General features: G+C 39.4%; 1 protein-coding gene across 7 annotated transcripts in view; it reads right to left on the bottom strand.

Moving 5' to 3' along the window:
- The window catches only part of LOC149461278 (myosin-10-like), a 293,209-nt gene that overhangs the window by 8,220 nt on the left and 265,064 nt on the right, over positions 1 to 19,925 (bottom strand). For 6 of the 7 annotated variants that reach the window (XM_089678625.1, XM_089678626.1, XM_089678624.1 and 3 more), the window contains 12 exons: positions 19,640 to 19,792; positions 18,613 to 18,861; positions 17,700 to 17,912; positions 17,381 to 17,593; positions 14,952 to 15,113; positions 13,563 to 13,691; positions 12,775 to 12,863; positions 11,414 to 11,537; positions 8,648 to 8,856; positions 6,125 to 6,233; positions 4,966 to 5,138; positions 3,589 to 3,612 (listed from right to left, as the gene is read on the bottom strand). In XM_089678625.1, the coding sequence (XP_089534751.1) occupies positions 3,589 to 3,612; positions 4,966 to 5,138; positions 6,125 to 6,233; positions 8,648 to 8,856; positions 11,414 to 11,537; positions 12,775 to 12,863; positions 13,563 to 13,691; positions 14,952 to 15,113; positions 17,381 to 17,593; positions 17,700 to 17,912; positions 18,613 to 18,861; positions 19,640 to 19,792 (1,847 nt within the window). The remainder of the gene's footprint in view (positions 1 to 3,588; positions 3,613 to 4,965; positions 5,139 to 6,124; positions 6,234 to 8,647; positions 8,857 to 11,413; positions 11,538 to 12,774; positions 12,864 to 13,562; positions 13,692 to 14,951; positions 15,114 to 17,380; positions 17,594 to 17,699; positions 17,913 to 18,612; positions 18,862 to 19,639; positions 19,793 to 19,925) is intronic. The other variant, XM_089678629.1, reaches the window with a different exon arrangement.

Genomic DNA, 19,925 nt, shown 5'->3' with positions numbered 1-19,925 from the left:
TAAAGCATAAAGTAATTGGATGAGACAGCTGTCTGCAGCCTCAAAGACTGTCATCTGTAGACTATAAATCCATTTCCTAAAATGACCAGTACAGGACTTTAAATAAGACACAGCTTAGACATAAAAAGAAAACTGACATAATTTTTTTGCACATGACCCCAAGTATGCTAAGCTCAATACATCAGTTATAAGCCACTGCTGACACAATACTAGGGGCAAGCATACAGTTTGTCTAAACTGCAGGTAATTTTGCTATTAGTTAACAGGGCAGGTTAAAGGGCATTGTGAAGAAAAAAAATGCAATTCTCCTACATGATTTAGCACCCTTCATGTATTTCCATATAGATTCCACCACCCACTGCCTTCTAACATATAATATGACATGTTGCTATCCTACAGCTGTTTGAAGCGCTTAGAAACTACTCTGCAAACATCATAATAACGTGATTCCTATGATGAATCTTTATATTTTATTCTGGTGCCACAATACCAGATAGGAGCAGCAAAAGGCACAACAGCCTTTTTTTTAAACTGATTTCTGACCTAAGAAAACAAGGAAGAGTTCCAAACAGAAGAGATTTACTGCTATTCTGAAACCTCCTTTAGATTTAAGCAGCCAACCTGAAATAATTCCAGTCCACATGCAATCCTACATCTAACAGCGCTTCTGGCTCACCCTATCATTTCCAGGCCAAAAAATAACCAAATTCATCAGATAACGAGCCCTGGTAGTATAGCTTTACAGATAAGTTAGCATTTACAAGTGTCTACATTTTAAAACAAGATATGTACTGCAACTCCGGCCAGAACTTTTTTTGTAGCTTATAAATGAGTTGGTCAAAAGTTACGACAGTATTTTTATTGCTGTCTGTGTCCCCACTGGGAACCTGGGAAACCCCCCGAACAAGAACGAGAGAGTGTGAATATCACCAGGAACAGGTGAACAATAAAAACCTGACAGATTCTAACCCTCCCTACGCTATTAAAAAATAATTTCAGGTATGGTATATTTTTACATAGTTCCAAATGTCCGGCTTGGACTAATGTAACTACGTATATATCATAGCTGGCCAATGCCACTGGAAGCTGGAAATCACTGAAGACCAGCTGCTCAAGTGGAGAAGGTGAGAGATGGGACCATTGAAGAAATGTGACTTGGACAAGTTGGAGAAATGGGGGTCACTACCCCATCTCTCCACCTTGTCCATCAGAGAATCTTCTCATTCATGGTTCCCATACTCATACTAAGCTGCCAACTTCCTGTGTTCAGAATTGTCAAGGTCCTACCTTTTTACCAGAGGTTATGTTACTCCATGTGCTGGCATCCATCTTGGATTTCTGCAGAGCATGGTGGGAATCTTTTATGCCTTCAGGTCTCTGAGGTCCATCCCCCAGAGGGGTGTGGCTGATGACATATAAGCCTGTGTTCCGCACATGCTCTTTGCACTTGTGTCTTTGTGTTGCTGTTACTCTGTTCTGACTCTCGTGACTCTCCTGGAATCTGACTCGGCTTGTGACCTGACCATTCTTTGTGTTCTCCTTTGATCTGACCCTCCGTTGCTGAACCCGGCTCGTGACCTGTGATTCTCGTCTGCTGTCCTGTACCGTTTTGTCTTGTTGTTGTTGACCCGGCCTGTCCGACTACTCTATTGTCTTTACCACTAGCTACACGCCATTGGTGGCGGCCATTACCGCAGCTGGGGTGCCTCGGGGCCGCGACCTGGTTCCTGGCTGCATCAAGTCCATCCCCACCATCAGGGGCCCTGGTGAAGGGCAGCCTGGGACTTAGACTCCGCGCCCTGAGGGACTTCGGTCTGTGGGTGGTGGTTGTCGTCAGCCTGTGCACTACATTGTTATTAGGCCTGCCTGTCCGTTTCCCAGCTCCTGCCCTGACAAGAATGCAGCAGGCCGACTGTTCAGCAAAGGACCCAGAAGCTAGTGGAGATCACTGCAGTAGCAATGTCTACTTCAGGGATTTCCAGCTTCCAGGGGTACCGTCCAGATATAATACCTGGAATACCTGTAATTCATCTTTAATTAAAAAATATTTGTTTCAATTTCTTTTCCCATCAGAGATTTCCAGTGCTGCCTGTATTTGTGACATGCAGTCACCAGCACCGGATACAAAAGATAAAGCTCTTCAACAGGGTCACAAACAGCAACAAGAATCTGTATTGAAAACAAAAAAATGTTTTGGACTTTAATAAACCCTTGGCTCACAGATTGCTGGTAAGACAAATGCATACTAGAACCTGGGACAACCTGTGTTTTATTAGCACCATATGTGAATGTAAATCCTGAAGTACAAAGAGTTAACTTAAGTAAACTGTTAAGCGCGCCATGCACATCAAGAGGTGGATAGTGATAACTCAGCAGGGTTAAGCACAGGGAGCTCTGTGTGTACAGCTAGTCCTGCCCAGCAGGGGTCCAGCTACTGCTGTCCATAGACATACCATCTTTGAACATTAGACAGGGACTCCTTTGTGCACCGAAGGTTCACAAGCACCTGGACCGTAATAAATTTAGACATGTTTTTATTATCTTTCATAGCACACAAGGCTATGGAAAGACACAACTCTGTCAGACATAAGACAGGGGAGGGGGAAAAGCACGAGGAGATACAGCAAAAAAAGACAGTCTGTCAAATGTCTAAGAGGCAAAGATTAAAAATTAAACTTAAAAAAAAGAAAGTGGCAAAAGATCAGGAGGTGATTTCAAATGCTGCAAGGAATAAGTTATGTCTGACATCTGTGAAGTCATCGGGCCTCTGATTTAAATATCAATGTAATGTTATGTTAAAAGCGCAAAGCCATCATTGATATTTTAACCACAAAGAAATAACCTTTGTAAATAGAAATAATGACCTATTTTGCTTTAAACATAATAATGTAATAATAAAGTGTTAGCCTTTGCCTTCAGTAGACAGGAAAGCAACATACACATACTAATTTAAACAGGCAGTGCAATAATGTGCTGTAACCCCGATGTCACTCACAATTCTGTTTTATAGCAGATCCTTAGATGAATTTCTGCTGGGAAGTGATGAGCGCAATAAACGCCACCTTCTCAAGTGCTCTTTCAGCTCATGGTTCTCCAAACAGAGTTCAGAACTTTGTGTCAGTAGTGACATTTCAGCGACTCGCTGACTGCCATCTATACACTGTTTTAGGGAAATTTGGTTTTATGATGACAGAAATCATTTCTGCATGACAGTGGTTTTGCTTTTTTTAAGATATTCACTACTAAAAAAATGTTTATGTTTTGACTATCCTTCATATAGCATTCAAGTCTCTTGCATATTCCAAAAACCTGTTGTCAATATTCTAAGCTATACTGGAGTGCCTACATTTACAGCGATATTAACAAATCATTCCAAGTGTTTACCTGTCAGACACAAGTTTTGAAAGTTAACATAGGGAAACAAACAGAGGAGCACAGCAAAAAAGCAAATCTAAAAAGCATTGTTAGTGTGTCAGCCCCATGCAGCTCAATGCGCTGCAGAGGATTCTGGGGAGGTAGGTGTATGGGAAAGGTAAAGCAGCTTCTAAGCAATCTATATGTCACACAAACTCATGCATATGGACGTACTTGCGTTGTTGTCGCTCTAACTTGCTGTTGTTACAAGAGAATGAAAAGATGTAAGGAAAAAAAACAACTAATTAAGGTTACAAAAGTGACAAGGGCATTCTTTGAGTTCAGTGGTCCTTGTCAGTTGCTGAATATTATTGCTCCAATACTATGGAAAAAACAACATTTACCAACGGCAATAAGATATCCAAACTGTTAAAAATAAGGGTGGCATTCACAGCCCATGTTTTACAGTTATTTCCACCAAATATCCATTTTTTTTATAATTTTGGAAACAGTTACTTGATTGGCTTAAAGGCGATGTTTAGTCAAAACATTTTTAGAAAAATCAGCACAAGGGATGGTACTTACATTCAATCCATCCTCTGACTGTCCCCTCTGCACTGGTAATCTTCCTGTGCCACCTATCCCCACTCATTTTGCCCCCTCTTCCATTCATAGAAGCAGTACTACAACTTCCATGAATGAAAAGCGGTCTATGAATGGAGGATGGGAGAATGAATGAAAGGCCAGCCACCTCCATTCATAGATCGTTTTTCATTCCCGGTAGCTGTAGTACAGCTTCTAAGAATGGAGGAGGTGGACAGATAAAGTCGGAATAGTTAGGACTCCTGAACAGTGCATATGACAGGTTCTATGGGTTAATTAACCCCTGTGGCAAATGATTATAGCTGTGGGGTGGGGGGTGATTACTAAACTAAGTTTGCAGCCAGCAGCATAAGGGACACCTTTTTTTATTGATTGTAAGTACTGTCCCTTGTGCTGATTAAAAGAAAAATGTTTAAATAAACTTTACTTTAATTCCTGCCCAACTGTTGTATTATAGTGCTGGTTAGAACCACTGTTGGATTACCATTGCAGTCTGATGTAAACACAGCAAAAAAAAATAACATAAAACATAGTAGAGTGCGGCAATGTTAGAAATTGACAAGTTTTTATCAAGGTTTACATCTAATTGGGGAAATTCTCATTGCTTCTTGTCCTATGAAAGTGGTCATTAGGACAGGAAAATCTGCCTAACAGGGACACAGACTGCAGTAAATCCCAACAGATGTTCTTTTGCACAGCTGAATTAAAGGTTTTTGCTGGAATTTCACTTAGAATACAACATAATATAGTTCTGCCACCCATAGCCACCAAAATGGATGCAAGCCTTTGTTTTTTTAGCACAAAATAGCAAAGAGATCATTGCCATCTGATTGACAGATTAAGAAATAGCATTTAAGGTGTTTCTCAATTATTTATAGAAATGGCTTCTAAAGTAATACAATGGATGATGATTTGGTGATTCCTTTTTGTAGGATATATTGTAAAAATGTGGCCCGCTGCCAACACTTGTCTCAAAAGAATCTGAACAGAAAAAATAGTAATGTCTACCTGAGCCGGTTTCGGAGTGTGTTCACCTCCCGGTTCATAGACTCGGCTGACTCTGTCACATCTTCCAGCTCTCTTTGCAGCCTACGGCGGTTGGAATTAGCTCGTGATGCCTCTTCTTCAGCTTCCTCCAATTGGCGCTTCAGCTGCTTCATGCGAATGTGTGCCTTCTCAAGCTACGGAGGAGATGCATCAGGTTCAATAGTCAGTTTTTCCAGTTTTTGATAGATGCTGGAATACTCATTAGTGACTTATATTCTTTTGGAACTCTAATGGCAAGAGCCCTAAGCTTCAGCTTCAAGGAATACACACCTGCCTTGATCATTATGAAAGAGTGCTACAATCTACATTTTTATTATAGATCACAGAATATGCAGAAAAGAGGAACACGCTAATGTCCAATATGGATAAAAACATTCCCAACAACTATGACAGTTTGATCTTGCAATCACAGCCCCCAGGTAGAAAAGAAAAAAAAAACATCATATAATCTAGACATATATTTTATTTACAGTAAAAATGTAGTACGGAAGGGCCCAGGTTTCTCTCAGGTTTTATTGCCATTTCTATATGGAAGATTTATCGTCACTTCCCATGTGATCATGGGGGTGAAAATCAGTTATGTTTCAGCAGACAAAGAGGTTTGTACTGCTGTGTCCCTGCTGGAAATATTATCCTCACTTCTTATGTGGTCACCATAACAGAAAGTGAGGGAAATGTTCCCAACAGGACAAAGGCAGCAATGAAATCTTAAGTTTCAACCCTTCCCCACACCACCCATGGCTATTAAAAAGAGCATGAAAGGAAGTAATGTTCCATGTTTTCTACTCATTATTAAAGAGGTCTTCCACTCAAACCTATTTGTTTTTAAGCAGACCTTAACAACATATTTAGCACTGCTGTTTTTCAACAAGAGTACGGTGAAGCTTCAGGATGTTGCTTTTATTGGTATTATGGCTACTTGTGCCAAGCATGTGTCACACCCACTGAAGGCAATACGCTTCCAGAATGCAGCACTGACACAGGAACCAGCCATCATCCTTCTTTCCACTGAAGATCATAATGACGTGATTATCATTGAACTCACTTTACCATACTGTTAAGCTCCTCTAGTCAAAACTCAAACAACAGTCTTAGTTAATGAGAACTACGGTAAACAGACCTGGTCTTTAAACTGGTCAGCACTTCTTCTCTCTTCCTCTACTTGTAGAAGCACCTCCTTCAGTCTCTTCTCTGCACGTCGCACCAGTTTGTTTGCCAAGACTCGTTCCCTGGTAGGAAGGACAGGTAAAGTCACAGATCTCTAAAACAAGAGCTCCCAGTGCAATCCTCCTTCTAGGAAATTCTCCTACCATGGAAATATCCCAAACAGTGCAAGAGTGTTGGGTACATCAGGCTGTCATTGTACTATCAGGGTCTCATTGATCACAGATCCTTACAAGCTAAGAGGGGGGAGCAACATTAGACCTATGGTCTGTGTGGATGCCTGGATCAAAGTTTATAATCTGCTGTTACTGTTTAGTATTACTATTTTTTGATTCCTTAAAATGAAAATATGACTTTGAGTTATTACTAATTTCTGTGCTGTCTCCTGCCTCTTCCAAACTTTATATTGTGGTACTGTGCTTGTTAATGCAACACACTGTATTGCAGCAAGCATGGGTTATTGTGTTGCATTAGCAAGAAAAAGAGAAGAAGGCGCCTCTAAGTGCAGTATTGACAATTTATTTAGTAAACAATGGATACATTGCACTTACAAGATAAATGGTTAAAAAGACTCATCGTGTGGTAATTAGATCCAGGTGGGACATCCAACTGTCCAGCAGCAAACTATGTCTATAGGATCAGGAAGTAGAGTCCAGGATGTGCCTGTGCATCAAAATGAAGCTAGGAGAGCAGAGTCGGATGTAGGAGGTGAAGGGGACGGTAATGCATTTCTGAGCATACTCAATAGGCTCCTTCTTGAGACGAGGTCTGAAGAAGGAGCCTATTGAGCATGCTCCGAAATACATTACCACCCCCTTCTCCTCCTATATCCGACTCTGCTCTCCTAGCTTCATTTTGATGCACAGGCACATCCTGGACTCTACTTCCTGATCCTATAGACATAGTTTGCTGCTGGACAGTTGGATGTCCCACCTGGATCTAATTACCACATGGTGAGTCTTTTTAACCATTTATCTTGTAAGTGCAATTTATTCATTGTTTACTAAATACATTGTCAATACTGCACTTAGAGGCCCCTTCCTCTCTTTTTCTTGTTACTGCATTAGAGCCTTGCTTCCACTCTAAGAAGAGCTGCCTCAGTGTTACTGCTCCCATGCATCCATCCCTGATATCCATCTGGCACCTTTATCTTACAGCTACAGAGGTTGGGCTCCAACAAGCGCACCCTATATAATATACATTTATTGTGTTGCATTGCCACTCATTCTGAAAGGCACCCATGCACTAAGGCAACAGACCCATGTAGCAGTGTACTGCAACACATGGTAATGTACTAATGTAAGTTGTGGTGCACTGTGTTGAAGAAGAAGTGGCAAGGTTTGTTTTAAGTGCACTAGGGTGTGCAATGCTTGGGCAGTAACACACCACAAGTGATCAGGTGGCTTCAATTTCTTTCTGAGCCGCTAACATTGTAAGAAAATCAGGTGTACTGATTTCTCTGGCTGCGTGCTTTTTCTTGGTAAGAAACTCAGAAAGCACTGAGTCCATTAGATAAGCATGACAATTAGGGAGCTAGCATTATTTGAAGGAGGACATCAGTGACATCCTATGTAATTTACTTGGCAAAGCTTTCCTTTAAAGTGGTTGTAAACCTCAGACATGAAATAAATCCCTCTATAGTGTGCAGGTGTCTCAGTTGGGAGCACCAAGTTTCATTTCTGTCTGCTGCTTTATTCCTCTGCTATCAGCACAAATCTCTTATGACAAGTTTTCCTGACACCAAAAGAATAAAAGTTGATGGGGAGGGATCTCCAGCTCACAGCCTGTGATCGACAGCCTCAGCATTGTTCCTGTGTACTTTGCGAAGGGGGGCATGTCCCTTCCCTCCAATCAGCTCTCAGAGCTCTGCTCACTAAGCTTTGCAGTGTGTAATTTCAGCTCTCTGCCCGTTTTCTGAAAGCTCAGACAAGCTTTATAAATTCTGGATTTTGAATGGATGTAGAGTAGAGAAGACTGCAGATACACATTTACAACTTTTGTAGGGGGATTTGTTTTATCTCTATGTATCACCTGAGGCCAGTCACTTCAATGGGTATATGTAAGGGTTTACAACCACTTAAAGTAAAGAAAAAAAATACTGATGCATAAGTAAAGCAAGATGATTCACAATCATGTGGCTCTTGCTGATTTTAGTTCACATATCTCTACTGAAGTTCGGCTTATTTTACATGGAATTTGTCCAATCGGAAGCCTGAAAAGTCAGTAATGATCACAGTATTGGGTTATATACTGTAATATCACTGTGCAAAGATGGGCTCTAACCACACCCAGAGATCCAGCAGTTTACTTTCAGTTTCAGGCTATTAATAGATGAATTTGATGGGTTCTAACAAACTATTTTTACATTCTTTTTTAAATTCTTTCTTTAAATTAAAGACAATTGAACAAGGATTCAAAATCAGTAACTGCAGATCAAAAATTTTGGATGTTGCCCTTTCTGAACACTGTCTACACTCACTTTGATTCCTGTTCCATTTGTTCTTCTAGCTGAGCAATCTTGGCCTCCAGGGAAGCAATCGCAATCTTGTATTTTGACCTTACGCTGGAATCCATCTCATTTAATTTCACTTTAAGCTCCTTGTTCTGTCTTTCCAGTTGCTGCCTGGCATTTTCAGCCTTCTGGGAGAAGCTTCTTTCTGCAGCCAGTTCTGTAGTCATTGTCTCCACCTGTTGGAAGCATCAGATAGCGTTACAGACACTAAAAACAGTCTACAGACGCCCTCTGTCGTGTTCTTAAATAAATAACGATTTAAAAAATATAAAACCTCTACTATTAACAACACATAATGTGCCATGCTGAATTAGAGCTAAATTGTATTACATTTCTAATCATCTAGTAGCATGGATTAAGCTTTTGTTAAAATAAAAGCCTGTTTTGTAAAACCGTGAAATCATGATGTTGCAAATGAGAAAATTTAAAAAAAGGTTAATTTTATTTTATTAAACAGAGTAAAATCACCCATGCAGCTTAGCACTCAGGGCTCATTCACACTACTGCACTGACAACCATAAACCAACCACAGAGGAACTGAATCTAAAATGTACAAAAATCTCTTTATTATTAATACAGTCTTGTTAATGTCAGCTGTAAAATTCTTCTACATTTTCATACACTTTTTACCTTTTCATATAATTTTAGTGCCATATAATTTATGTAATGCTAAAAACATATCAAATGATGTTATCATATGTAGAGTAACGTATTTTAAATGATCAACAAAGGAAATGTTTCCGGTGATATAAACACCAAGGCTATTCCCCTGTGATTTTACAGTATGCCACTGCATATCAGCATGAGTAATAGATGTAGAGATATATACAGCTGAAATTATGCACAAATCTTGATTATTTCTAAACAATGAAGGTGGTGTTCTTTCCCACCACCTCACCCTATTGTTTAGTTAGGCTGCCCATAACATTAAAAGACCAATATGGAGGCTAGGGAATAGAAAGGGTGTGGGGCCATATTCAAATTCCTTAGGACATTTTGACACGCAGTTATCACTGAAGGAACTCCTATTTTTTCTTCTTCAAATGTTAAATTTGAATTGGTGAGGCTTGTGACAGTTTTATTTTAACATATTATGCACCAAGCTTTTTAATGTGTGAAAAGTGAAGGTGTTAGGATTGTTACAGAAAGCTATTATCAGTGCTCAGTAGCAGGATTGCTATACTGTAAATACATAAATATATATATATGAGTGTTCCCTCTACAAGCCTACACATTTTTAACCAGTTCAGCTCTCACACCTATACACCCCTATGGGAGCGAGCAATTTTCACTTTCTGCTATGGGCCTTTTTCAACAATAACTTGGCCATTACTTAACCACTTCAATACAGGGCACTTTTACCCTTTTCATGCCCAAACCAAATTTAACCTTTTTTGCACAGTCTGAAAGACAATTGTGTGGTCATGCAACAGTGTACCCAAACTAAATATTTATCATTTTTTTCCACACAAATAGAGATTTCATTTGGTGGTATTTAATCACCACTGGGTTTTTTATTTTTTGCTAAATAAACAAAAAAAAGACCAAAAGTTTTTCTTCATTTGTCATAAAATTTAGCAAATAAATAATTGTTCTTCATAGATTTATGCCAAAATGTATTCTGCTACATTTCTTTGATGAAAATAACCTAAATTACTGTATATTATTTAGTCCACAAACTATGATATATAGCTGAAAATCAATCAATCCTGATGTACTGACGGCACTGATCTCATTTCTTGAGGCCCAGAAATATCAGGACAGTACAGATATCCCCCAAATTTTTGGAAAGTAGATGTACTGATGGCACTGATCTCATTTCTTGAGGCCCAGAAATATCAGGACAGTACAGATATCCCCCAAATTTTTGGAAAGTAGATAGCCTGCGCAATTTAGTAAGAGATATAGCAAGGTTTTTTGAAGTTGTAATTTTTTGTCATTTTTTGGGGAAAATGAAATAAAAAAACAACCATTTTCACATTATTTTTTTTCACATACTGTCACCATGCAGTACAGCGTCATCATATAACTGGTGTGGCGGTGATCAGGGACACTGACTGGTGACTAGCAGGAACTGGTTATATTGTTTTTTTTTGTTTTTTTTAGGACAAACAAGGCATTATTTTGATGGTTTTTTCTATGTAATCTATAGAAAAATATTGTAACAAAACTACCAAAACTAAAGAAAAAGAAGTTTCTTCTCATATTTGATCAGTGTTAGTTTAAAAAAAAACAAAAAAACTTTTTTTTTTTGCTTGTCAGATTGCTTTATACAAATGCAGATTGATCAAGTGCATCCCTTTGATCTGCATATGAATTAAATATAGTAAACACAAAAGTAACAATGTTATTTTGCATCTCTATCCCACATCTGAATAGTGTTTACAAACACTGTGTTGGAAGGTCAATTTTTAGGGCAGCTGCTGGAATAGCTGAATTGCTTTAAAATGTTTAATCCATTCCCTCAAACCAAAAGCCTTGTGCTGGTTACAGTATTTTGAGATTATTAGTTTTGCTATTATGATTAAAACCGGTATTTCATTTTTCCTGTTCACTTTAATATTTCTAGTATCCATCCCTTATCTATCCTATCTTCAATAGACTGCAGCAATACTATTATGGATTACATGCTTCCAGACACAATCAGTCCTGAGGAAATAACAATTATAATTACTGTGTGCCAGTGCTTGTGGTTCATATGTCATCTTTACTGATACAGCAATGCATTCTTACCTGCAAGGTGTATTTCCTATATCTGTCATTAAGCAGCTCCATATTACTCTGCTCCTCATCAAGTTCTTCCTCCAGCTGAGCGATTCTTGCCTCCAGGGCCCGTTTTTCATCCATAAGAGCAGATCTACAGTGTTAAAAATCACAGTGCCTAAATTACTATACATACAAGTACTTGTCTCTGTAATATTCATTGCAACATAGTGAATTTAGGATTAACTTTTCAAACCTTGATACGTTTCTCACTTGGTTCTTTCAAAACATTTCCAAAATCATCTGGTCAAAATGATACCACTGAACTGTAAAGTGGCCTTGTACAACATTGCAAGGTCAGCTTATTTAGTTTGGCAGCCCTCCTCAATCTCAAAACGCAGCAAAAAAAACCCTAAGGGAAAAGAACTAATTTACTTACCTTTAACCTGCTTCTGCCTGTAGTGCTAGGCAAGGGTGACATTACCATCCTTAAAGCGGAGTTCCACTCACCCTGTCAAAAAATAAAAGTCAGCAGGTACAAAAACTGTAGCTGCTGACTTTTAAAAAACAGCCACTTACCTGTCCCTCGGTCCCATGGTGTGTCCCCCGCAGCCCATTTCACTATCCGTCCTGTATTCCAGAAGGCCGGCATCTTCAGTGTGGGAACTTGGCTGTGGCAGCTTGCGGCTTCACAGCCGGGTACCCACTGCACATGCGTGAGTAGCGCTGCGCTTCATGAATGGTCCTGTAGTCTTCTGGGACCTGTCACGTGTCCCAAAAGACTACAGGGAGGGAGGGAGGACACCTTCCGCTTCTGGTCGCCTAGGCAATCAGACCGGAAGTGGGAGCGGGTACCTGTCAAATTCGGGTACCCACTCCCCCCCTGCCCCCCAACGGTGCCAATCCTTAATGGGGAGTGGGGGAGCAGTCCTTAAAGTGGAACTTCCCCTTTTGGGTGGAGCTCCGCTTTAAGGCGAGATCAAGCGTATTGCCAAGTAGTCCACATCTTGTGACAGGTTGCTACTGCACTGGGCTGTACTGTAGTCTCATTTTGTGAGATTTGGATTACTCAACATTCCCCAGGATTTTGTTAGAGGGATGATAGAATCACGCCAGAGAAAAAGGATGTATATTAGCTAACCCCATTCAACCTCCCCCCAAGGGCAAAGGATAAAGTAATATAGACGTCGCCACTGAAAAAACAAGTAGAATCTCCCTTGACAGTATTATACAACATCAAACTATCAATTTAGATGCAAAGTGCAATGGCCATGTGCAAAGCACAGTAGCCCATAGCAACCAGTTCTCAGGTTATCGCAATTAGTTGATGAAGATGGAAACTGATTACCTTTCATGGTCTATATAAAGTATTTGGAAAATCAGATACATACTTGCCACTAACACCATTTGCCAGCTCATCAGCCAGGTCGTCTCTTTCTTGCTGGGCTTGTCTTTTTGCTCTTTCTGCAGCTGCCAATTCCTGTAATGATGCAGGTGATGTTAACCTCAGTTTCCAACAATAAGCATATTCATACATAGATTCCATAGTCCAAATTAGACAATGTATGGAGCAAGTAGACCCATTATATTATGCATTAAGCACACCCATGTTACTTTAAACTGGTACTGCCCACCATCTCTGTATAAAAGTCCCTGATGCTCCATACTGCTCCTTCTTTGACAGCAACCAACTGCACCAAGTGTTCACTGTCACTGACAGCCCAGGTCCCCACTGATAATCACCATGGTTCCCGTTCATTTGTTCACTATGTGAGCTATAACATGCAGGTTGGAGGCACTTTTAGGCTGCAGTGGTCATCAGCAGTGCCATATGTTTAATGTTGAAATTAGAATATAGTATTTTCATCAAAATATATTTAAAACATATTTAAAAAATATTAAACTCTTACGTTTTGTGCATTTGTCAGCCTAAAAAGAGTGTTTTTTTAAACAGTGTAAAATCAAAAATCCTACATGCCTCTTATATAATGTGTAACATTTAGATATAGAATAATTGTCAAGTTAACTGACGCATACTAAATGTGACCTGGGCATCTAGGCTTCAATGACTTTTGGGTGCATTATAGTTAATCTAGAAAACATGGCATTTTCTATGCTTGGTATATGCCAAGCAATCCTAAATGGAAGAGATGCTGTCCTATCCCTGGCCATGACAAACCTCTTGTAGCTGCAGGAGTTCGGTTTCTAAATTCTTTAGTCTCTTCTCATTTTCTCTAGACTGGATGAACATTTCCTCTCGAGATGTGCGGGTCTCTTCCACTTCCCGCCAAACTTCTTTCAGCTGGAGCTGTAACACAAAACATTCTCCATCAAAAATGTGATTTTAAATAATTAATAAGTACAAAAATCTAAATTCAAAAACAGTGGCTCAAATCAATGCAATACACTTCAATATATCTACTAATTGTAAAATGAAAGACTTGAACCTGTCTACCTAAATCTTTAACACTATCTGTGCCAGTCGTACAGTGAGATATCCAATGCTAGAGTCATGGACTGACAATGACCCAACTGCTCTCATTTCCTCCATGAGGAGAGTCCAGTACTGATTCTAATATAGATCTATGAAGTCAATGGTTTCTGTGAGTCCATGCAAGTTTTATCCTTGAGACCTGAAAAGGGGGAAGTGGAGTTGCCCTCGAAACATGTTGAATTGTTTGTAAAAGATTTTTTTTGAAAAACAATTAAAATGATCTTTTGTATCCAATTTTGGCCTGCCACTCAGTTCTGTATTCCTAAAGTTTCAATTAATAAGATCACATTAATACTTTTGTTGACCGTTTTTTTTTAAATCAAATATCCATTACTGTATTTCTTTCTAATTAGCCAATATATGATTAAAATTCAGAGCCAAACCATGGCTGACATGAAAGTAAGAGCACAGATGGCACGTCTGGGTAATTATAAAATAGTAATAAAATAAATTAAGGACCCTCACTTTCTGGCTCGTACAACATTGTCAGCAGGACAGTAAGTAAAGGTAAGGGTCTGTGTTGATGGGTTTTGCTCACTTCAAGTGGCTTCTGCTTTCCCCCCCAAGTCAATGGGAATGCAAAACCCATTTGAAGCAGGTCAAATGCAGGCAAAAGGAGGTCAACTGCAGGTAAAAATGAACCTGTCAATAAATTCTGAAGGAACTCAGAAGTGTATCAAATTGATGCCAATGACACAATTCAAAGGTTCATCAACACAGGCCCAAAACCTCTTGCAGCCCCAGATAGCAGTAAAAACTAGACAGGGTTCTACTCTTCCCACTCTATGCAACAGTTAAAGAAAACAAAACAAAAACACATTTTTGGCTAGACACACAGTCTAAGCCTAATAACCTAATGGTGTCAGATGGCAAATTTGTGCGCCATGTTTGGAGATGCTGCAGAGTACAATAGACAAAGGCATATTTGCTAAACACACACAAACCTGCATCATATCTTCTCTATGTTCAGAGCCCTATCTGGCAGATGAGCAACCTTTTATTAGTTTTATGAAACCTTCAACCAAATTAAACTTTATGTAATGAAAAATGAAATGAAGGGTCCATGAGGATTACCTGCAGTTTTTTCAGTTGTTTAACTGCCTCTTCCCGGCCCTTGTTAGCTGCATCAATTTGATTTTCCATTTCCTGAAGGTCCATTTCTAGTTTTTTCTTGCCAGCAAGAATTTGGGCTTTCTGCTTTCGTTCTTCATCCAGTTCCACCTCCAGATCGCGCACCTAAAATAAAAGTGGAGCGTGAATTGCTGACATGGTGTAACATCGACAGTAAGAATGACATTATTCTGGACTTTAATAAAATAACATACAAGTGTGCATGACGAAAGTGTGCCTTTGTTCTGGGATCCCTAAAGATGGATGTTGACAATACATTACACTACTACAAATGCATATTCTAAAGCCTCTTTAGGAGTAAAACTAATGGTTTGATCATATAATCCTGATTCTTTACTTACAGGTATGTATCAACAAAGTCCAATTCAGCCCACAGACACTTCCATAAATTCTGTCCACCAAGGTTGTCTGCTGAGGTCTTAAGAGGTTCCTGGACATCATGACCATCACCTGATCCTTGGTATGTTCATCCAAGAATGGATGATGGTCAAGATGTCTGTATCACCTTCGGACTCCAGCAGGGACACATATACAGTAATTATGAGTACCTACAATTGACAATTAAATAATATGAAGTTAAAAGTTTTAATTAAAGCTAGACTCCAACCAAAACATTTCTGTTTTGAATAAAGCGGAGAAGGACTAGAAAGTTTGTCATGTTTTTATTGCTATCTGTGTTCATGTTGGGGAGAACTATTTTCATTTACTGTTCCAATAGTGCATTTAGAGGGACAACAAATGATGGGAAATCTCTCCAACAGGCACAGAGACAGCAGCAAACTTTTTTATTAGTAAAGTGGAGAGAGTCTGTGTGTTTTTTATTGCTGAATGTACATTCATATTCCAGTAAGCCCTTTATGTCTTGTCCTATTGTTATAGGGGAAAGGAAAAAAAAAAGAAAATCTGCCCAAAGTACTCACAGACAGCAATATAAAACTGAGAGCACTGTCTAAAGAGAAAAATTTCCTCTTCACTGCTTAAGGTTTCTAAGGTGGTTCTAACTGTAAGGCCCCATGTACACGGGACACTTCTGAATGATGGAAACTGACTGCTGGAAAATGTAGGTTAAAAACCGTCTATTTAGCCGTGTTTGCATACCGCGTTTATGAGCATTTGCGTTTAGAAGCATTTTTTAAAGATAACCTCAGGAGACCTTCCAAAATGCCCAGAATGCACTGAAAAATAGTAAAAAATTTACTATTTCAGACATTTTGAGAGAAATAGAGAGGGCAGTATTTGTTGAGATTAGCTGTCTTTTTTTCTTTTGTGGTGTTTGGATGTGTTCCAGCTCATTTCTGTGCAGAAATGATTGCAGCAGTGTCTAACATAATTTCTTTCATGCAAAACCTCAAGATATGGTGTACCAGGTCCATTTGAGTTCTAGGAAAACGCTTTGCCTGCATTTTTCATGATGAAAAAAGGCTCTGGACAGCATCTGGAAATGGAAGAGTTAAAAAAAATTTCAAACACTTTTAGACGCAGTTAGCTGCGTTTAGCCGCGTTTACACGTGTTTGACGTTTGAAACGCTGATAAAATCTACTGCTGAACGCAAGTTTTCTGCGTTAAAAAAAAACGACTGTAAACTTAACTGCCTGTAAACGACTGTAAACGACGATGTGTATATGGATACATAGGAAAACATTAGGGAGAGTTCAGGGGCTGCTGAAATAAACTCTGAACAGCTCCTAAACGTGAGTTTATCAGCTGCAGTGTACATGAGCCCTAAAAAGGTTTTTTACATTAATGCATTCTCTGTATTAAGGTAAAAAAAACTTTCAATAGTAGCACCTCTCCCAGCCAGCCGCCCCTTAAACACTTACCTGAGTCTATTCTCAATACAGCACTTTCCCATCTGCAGCAGAAATTCTCCCCTTTCTGCTCTCCCACATGCTTGGCTGAAAGTGATGGTAGCTGAGCTGCGCTATGCGTATTCTATGGGCACACACAGTCTGGCTCAGGAGCGAGCCCAAACGTCTGCCCCCATAGCAAGTAGTTTGCTATGGGGACAGACGAAGAAGAAGAGGAGAGGACAGCAGTGGCTGAGGACCCCAGCAGAGGAGGTAAGAGGATGCTCTGTGCAATATTCTTGCACGGAGTAGGTAAGTATAACATATTTTTTTCATTTATGGTAAAAAGAAAAAAAAAATATTATATAACTTTAAGACCTAACGGAGAACACTTACTGCTTTAAGAGATCTAGAACCTTAACAGAGGTTGTATCTCTTCCCTCTTTAAAATTAAACCAAACAAAATGTTTTGGTTGCACTTAGATTTTAACTACTAATTGTTACAGAACTCAAATATTAAATAAAAAACAAAGTTGATGTAGAGCCATAATACTAAATAATACTTTTAGTAGTTTTCAAATTACCTGCTTGATCAGGAGTTTCTTCTTTTCATCATTGGAGTCATCGCGGTTTTGGAGATCTCTGTCGAACTGAGCTTTCATTGCCTGCATGTTGACTTCCAGACGGAGTTTCCCATCTTCAATGGCTTGAAGCTCATCCTCTAGTTCTTCTATGTGAGTCTTCATGTCCTGCACTTGTTGCTCTAAAGTTCGCTTGGCCCGTTCCAATTCATGGACCTACAAGAGTGCATGCATAGTGTTAAAAATGACATTCAAGCCACCAAGGACATATTTCGTAATGGCAATTCAGAATTAATTCAGACAATAAATAAGCCATTCTTACATTTTTGCCAACATCATCCTTGGAGCTAACGAGGTCATCCATCTCTGCACGTAGCAACTTGTTTTGTCTGTCCAGTTCATCTTTTACATCAAGGGCTTCTTCTAAGGCTCGACTCAGGGACAAGACCTTTGTTTCCTTTTCACGAGCCTCTGCTTCCACCCTATCTCTCTCATCAGCATAGCGTCCTGATATGTTCTTCTCTTCTGCTAGCATCTAGAGAACAAATGTATCAATAGTGTTAAAAAATAGATTAGCCAACTACTATCCCAGTGATGTGATTTATATGCTCTAAATTATTTCACTGTCTTATAAATGATTCTCTAAGATTTAGAGAAAGGAAAGGATTATTTTTTCATGGTATGCAGAGCAGCTATACATAAAATTAAAGTTGCCTTTTTTAGAACTTGTGTAGATCTTTTCCTGTCTGTTACCTTTGTAAATTTAAATACAGTTTTCAAATAAACAGTTATATATAAAAAAGGAACTTGCGTAGATGAGTGAATGCAGTGTGCTTTCAAGTGCATTCAGCTTGCATTTGAGATCAGTTTCAGATGCTTAAATTGATTACTGCACAAGTAAGGCTCAATGCTTCTGGGTAGTGTTGGAGCTTGTCTATTCCCCTGCCTCCCCCACATTTCTACTGGCCCATCACAATGACCAACAGCCTTACTGGCCAATAGGAATCTGAGGGCGGTGTAAGGGGGCAGGCAAACACTGTCAAAACAGGGAAGTGCCAGTTTATTACTGGTACAGAATGAACCCGGACTAGGAGTGTGCAGAAAGCAGTTAAACTTGCTGCAGGTATGTGCAGGTACCTCTGGGTGACTGCACTTTACCTGCTAGCATCTTTATTTTCTGTGTGTATGGTCATTTATTACATGTCAGTTATTATTTGTACATTATTTGTATTTACCTGATCGAATTTCTTCTGTTTCTTTTCCAAGTTTGAAACAATTTGTCGTTGATGATCCAAATCAACCATGAGGTCGTCCAGCTCTTGCTGCAAGCGGTTTTTAGTCTTTTCTAGTTTGTCATTGATTTGGTGTTTTTCGTCAAAGCGTTGGTGCATAAGCTCTAACTCCTTGGCCATTTTCTTCTTGGCCTCTTCTAGGCCATCCACAGCACCTCCATGATCCTCCATCTTCTTCTTTGACTCAGAAAGCTGAGGATAAATCATAAATCATATGAGACTCTGTGCAAATTGCTGGCCATGCAAAACATAAAATTGTCATCCTGTCTCCAGGCGGAGGTGGACTCTTTATTGTGTGCTTTATGCCTCTACATGCCTTGAGCTCACTATATTTGTGAATATTTTTTTTGTCTTCTATATTCTGCAATAAAGTGTCATGGGTAATGCATTTGGCTTGTGTGCCCTCTTTGTTTTTTATGTTTTGCACACTGTTAGATTCCCCCAATCTGAGGAGGGCTGCACCACCATTTCTTTCCAGTCCTGGTTGTATAAGAACATGTGACACATAGTTATGTACTGGGTGCCTCTACCAACTTCTCAGCCCTAAAGTGTCAAGTCTAAACTTTTTTCTTTAAATTGCTGGCTATGCCAACGGCTTTGTAGTATGCATCTTTAATAGTAATGATTATCTGTAAATACGCATTGTAATTCACATTACCAAAAAAACCCAAAAAACAATCCATTGTACATCTGTAAACATTGAAAATCTATGCCAGCCAAATAACCAAATGTTACATGCCACTATAGTCAATATTAGGTCAGTAGACAGTGATCAAATACACATTCAGATGTGGTTAGAGGCCAATCACATTTTCTGGCTTTGTATCTGTGTGTGACTATTCAGAGCTATATTTTTCATTTATGTAACCTCAAATATTACCCAGAGAAAGGTAAAATGGCTTGGCTGGTCATAAAGATTCATTCTGTGATGCTAAGAATGTATATCCATTACTGATGATCAGTTTGATACCTGTTGCTGGAGAGCCTGAATCTGGCGACTAAACTGAGCCTTTACGGATTCCTCTTCATCCAAGTTCTCCATTAGGTTATTTTTCTCCTCTTCCAACTGTTTTACCCTGGAGCTTAAGTTTAGCTTTTGTCGTGTTTCCTCTTGTAGCAACTCCTGCAAAAGTATTTTAAAATAAACGGAACCAGTTAGGGGAAAATGAAACATTGTGTGTAAGGCCTCATTCACATGTGCGTACTTAAGCGTAATCCTGTGCAAGGACCATGGTTGTCTGCACAGGATGCATGGG

This window comes from Staurois parvus, unplaced genomic scaffold, assembly GCF_062004578.1.
Source record: "Staurois parvus isolate SC_StPar_1 unplaced genomic scaffold, SC_StPar_1.0 ptg000207l, whole genome shotgun sequence".
Classification (NCBI taxonomy): Eukaryota; Metazoa; Chordata; class Amphibia; order Anura; family Ranidae; genus Staurois; species Staurois parvus.
The sequence above is the reverse complement of the archived record's forward strand: the minus strand, read 5'-3'. Positions and strand labels throughout refer to the sequence as shown.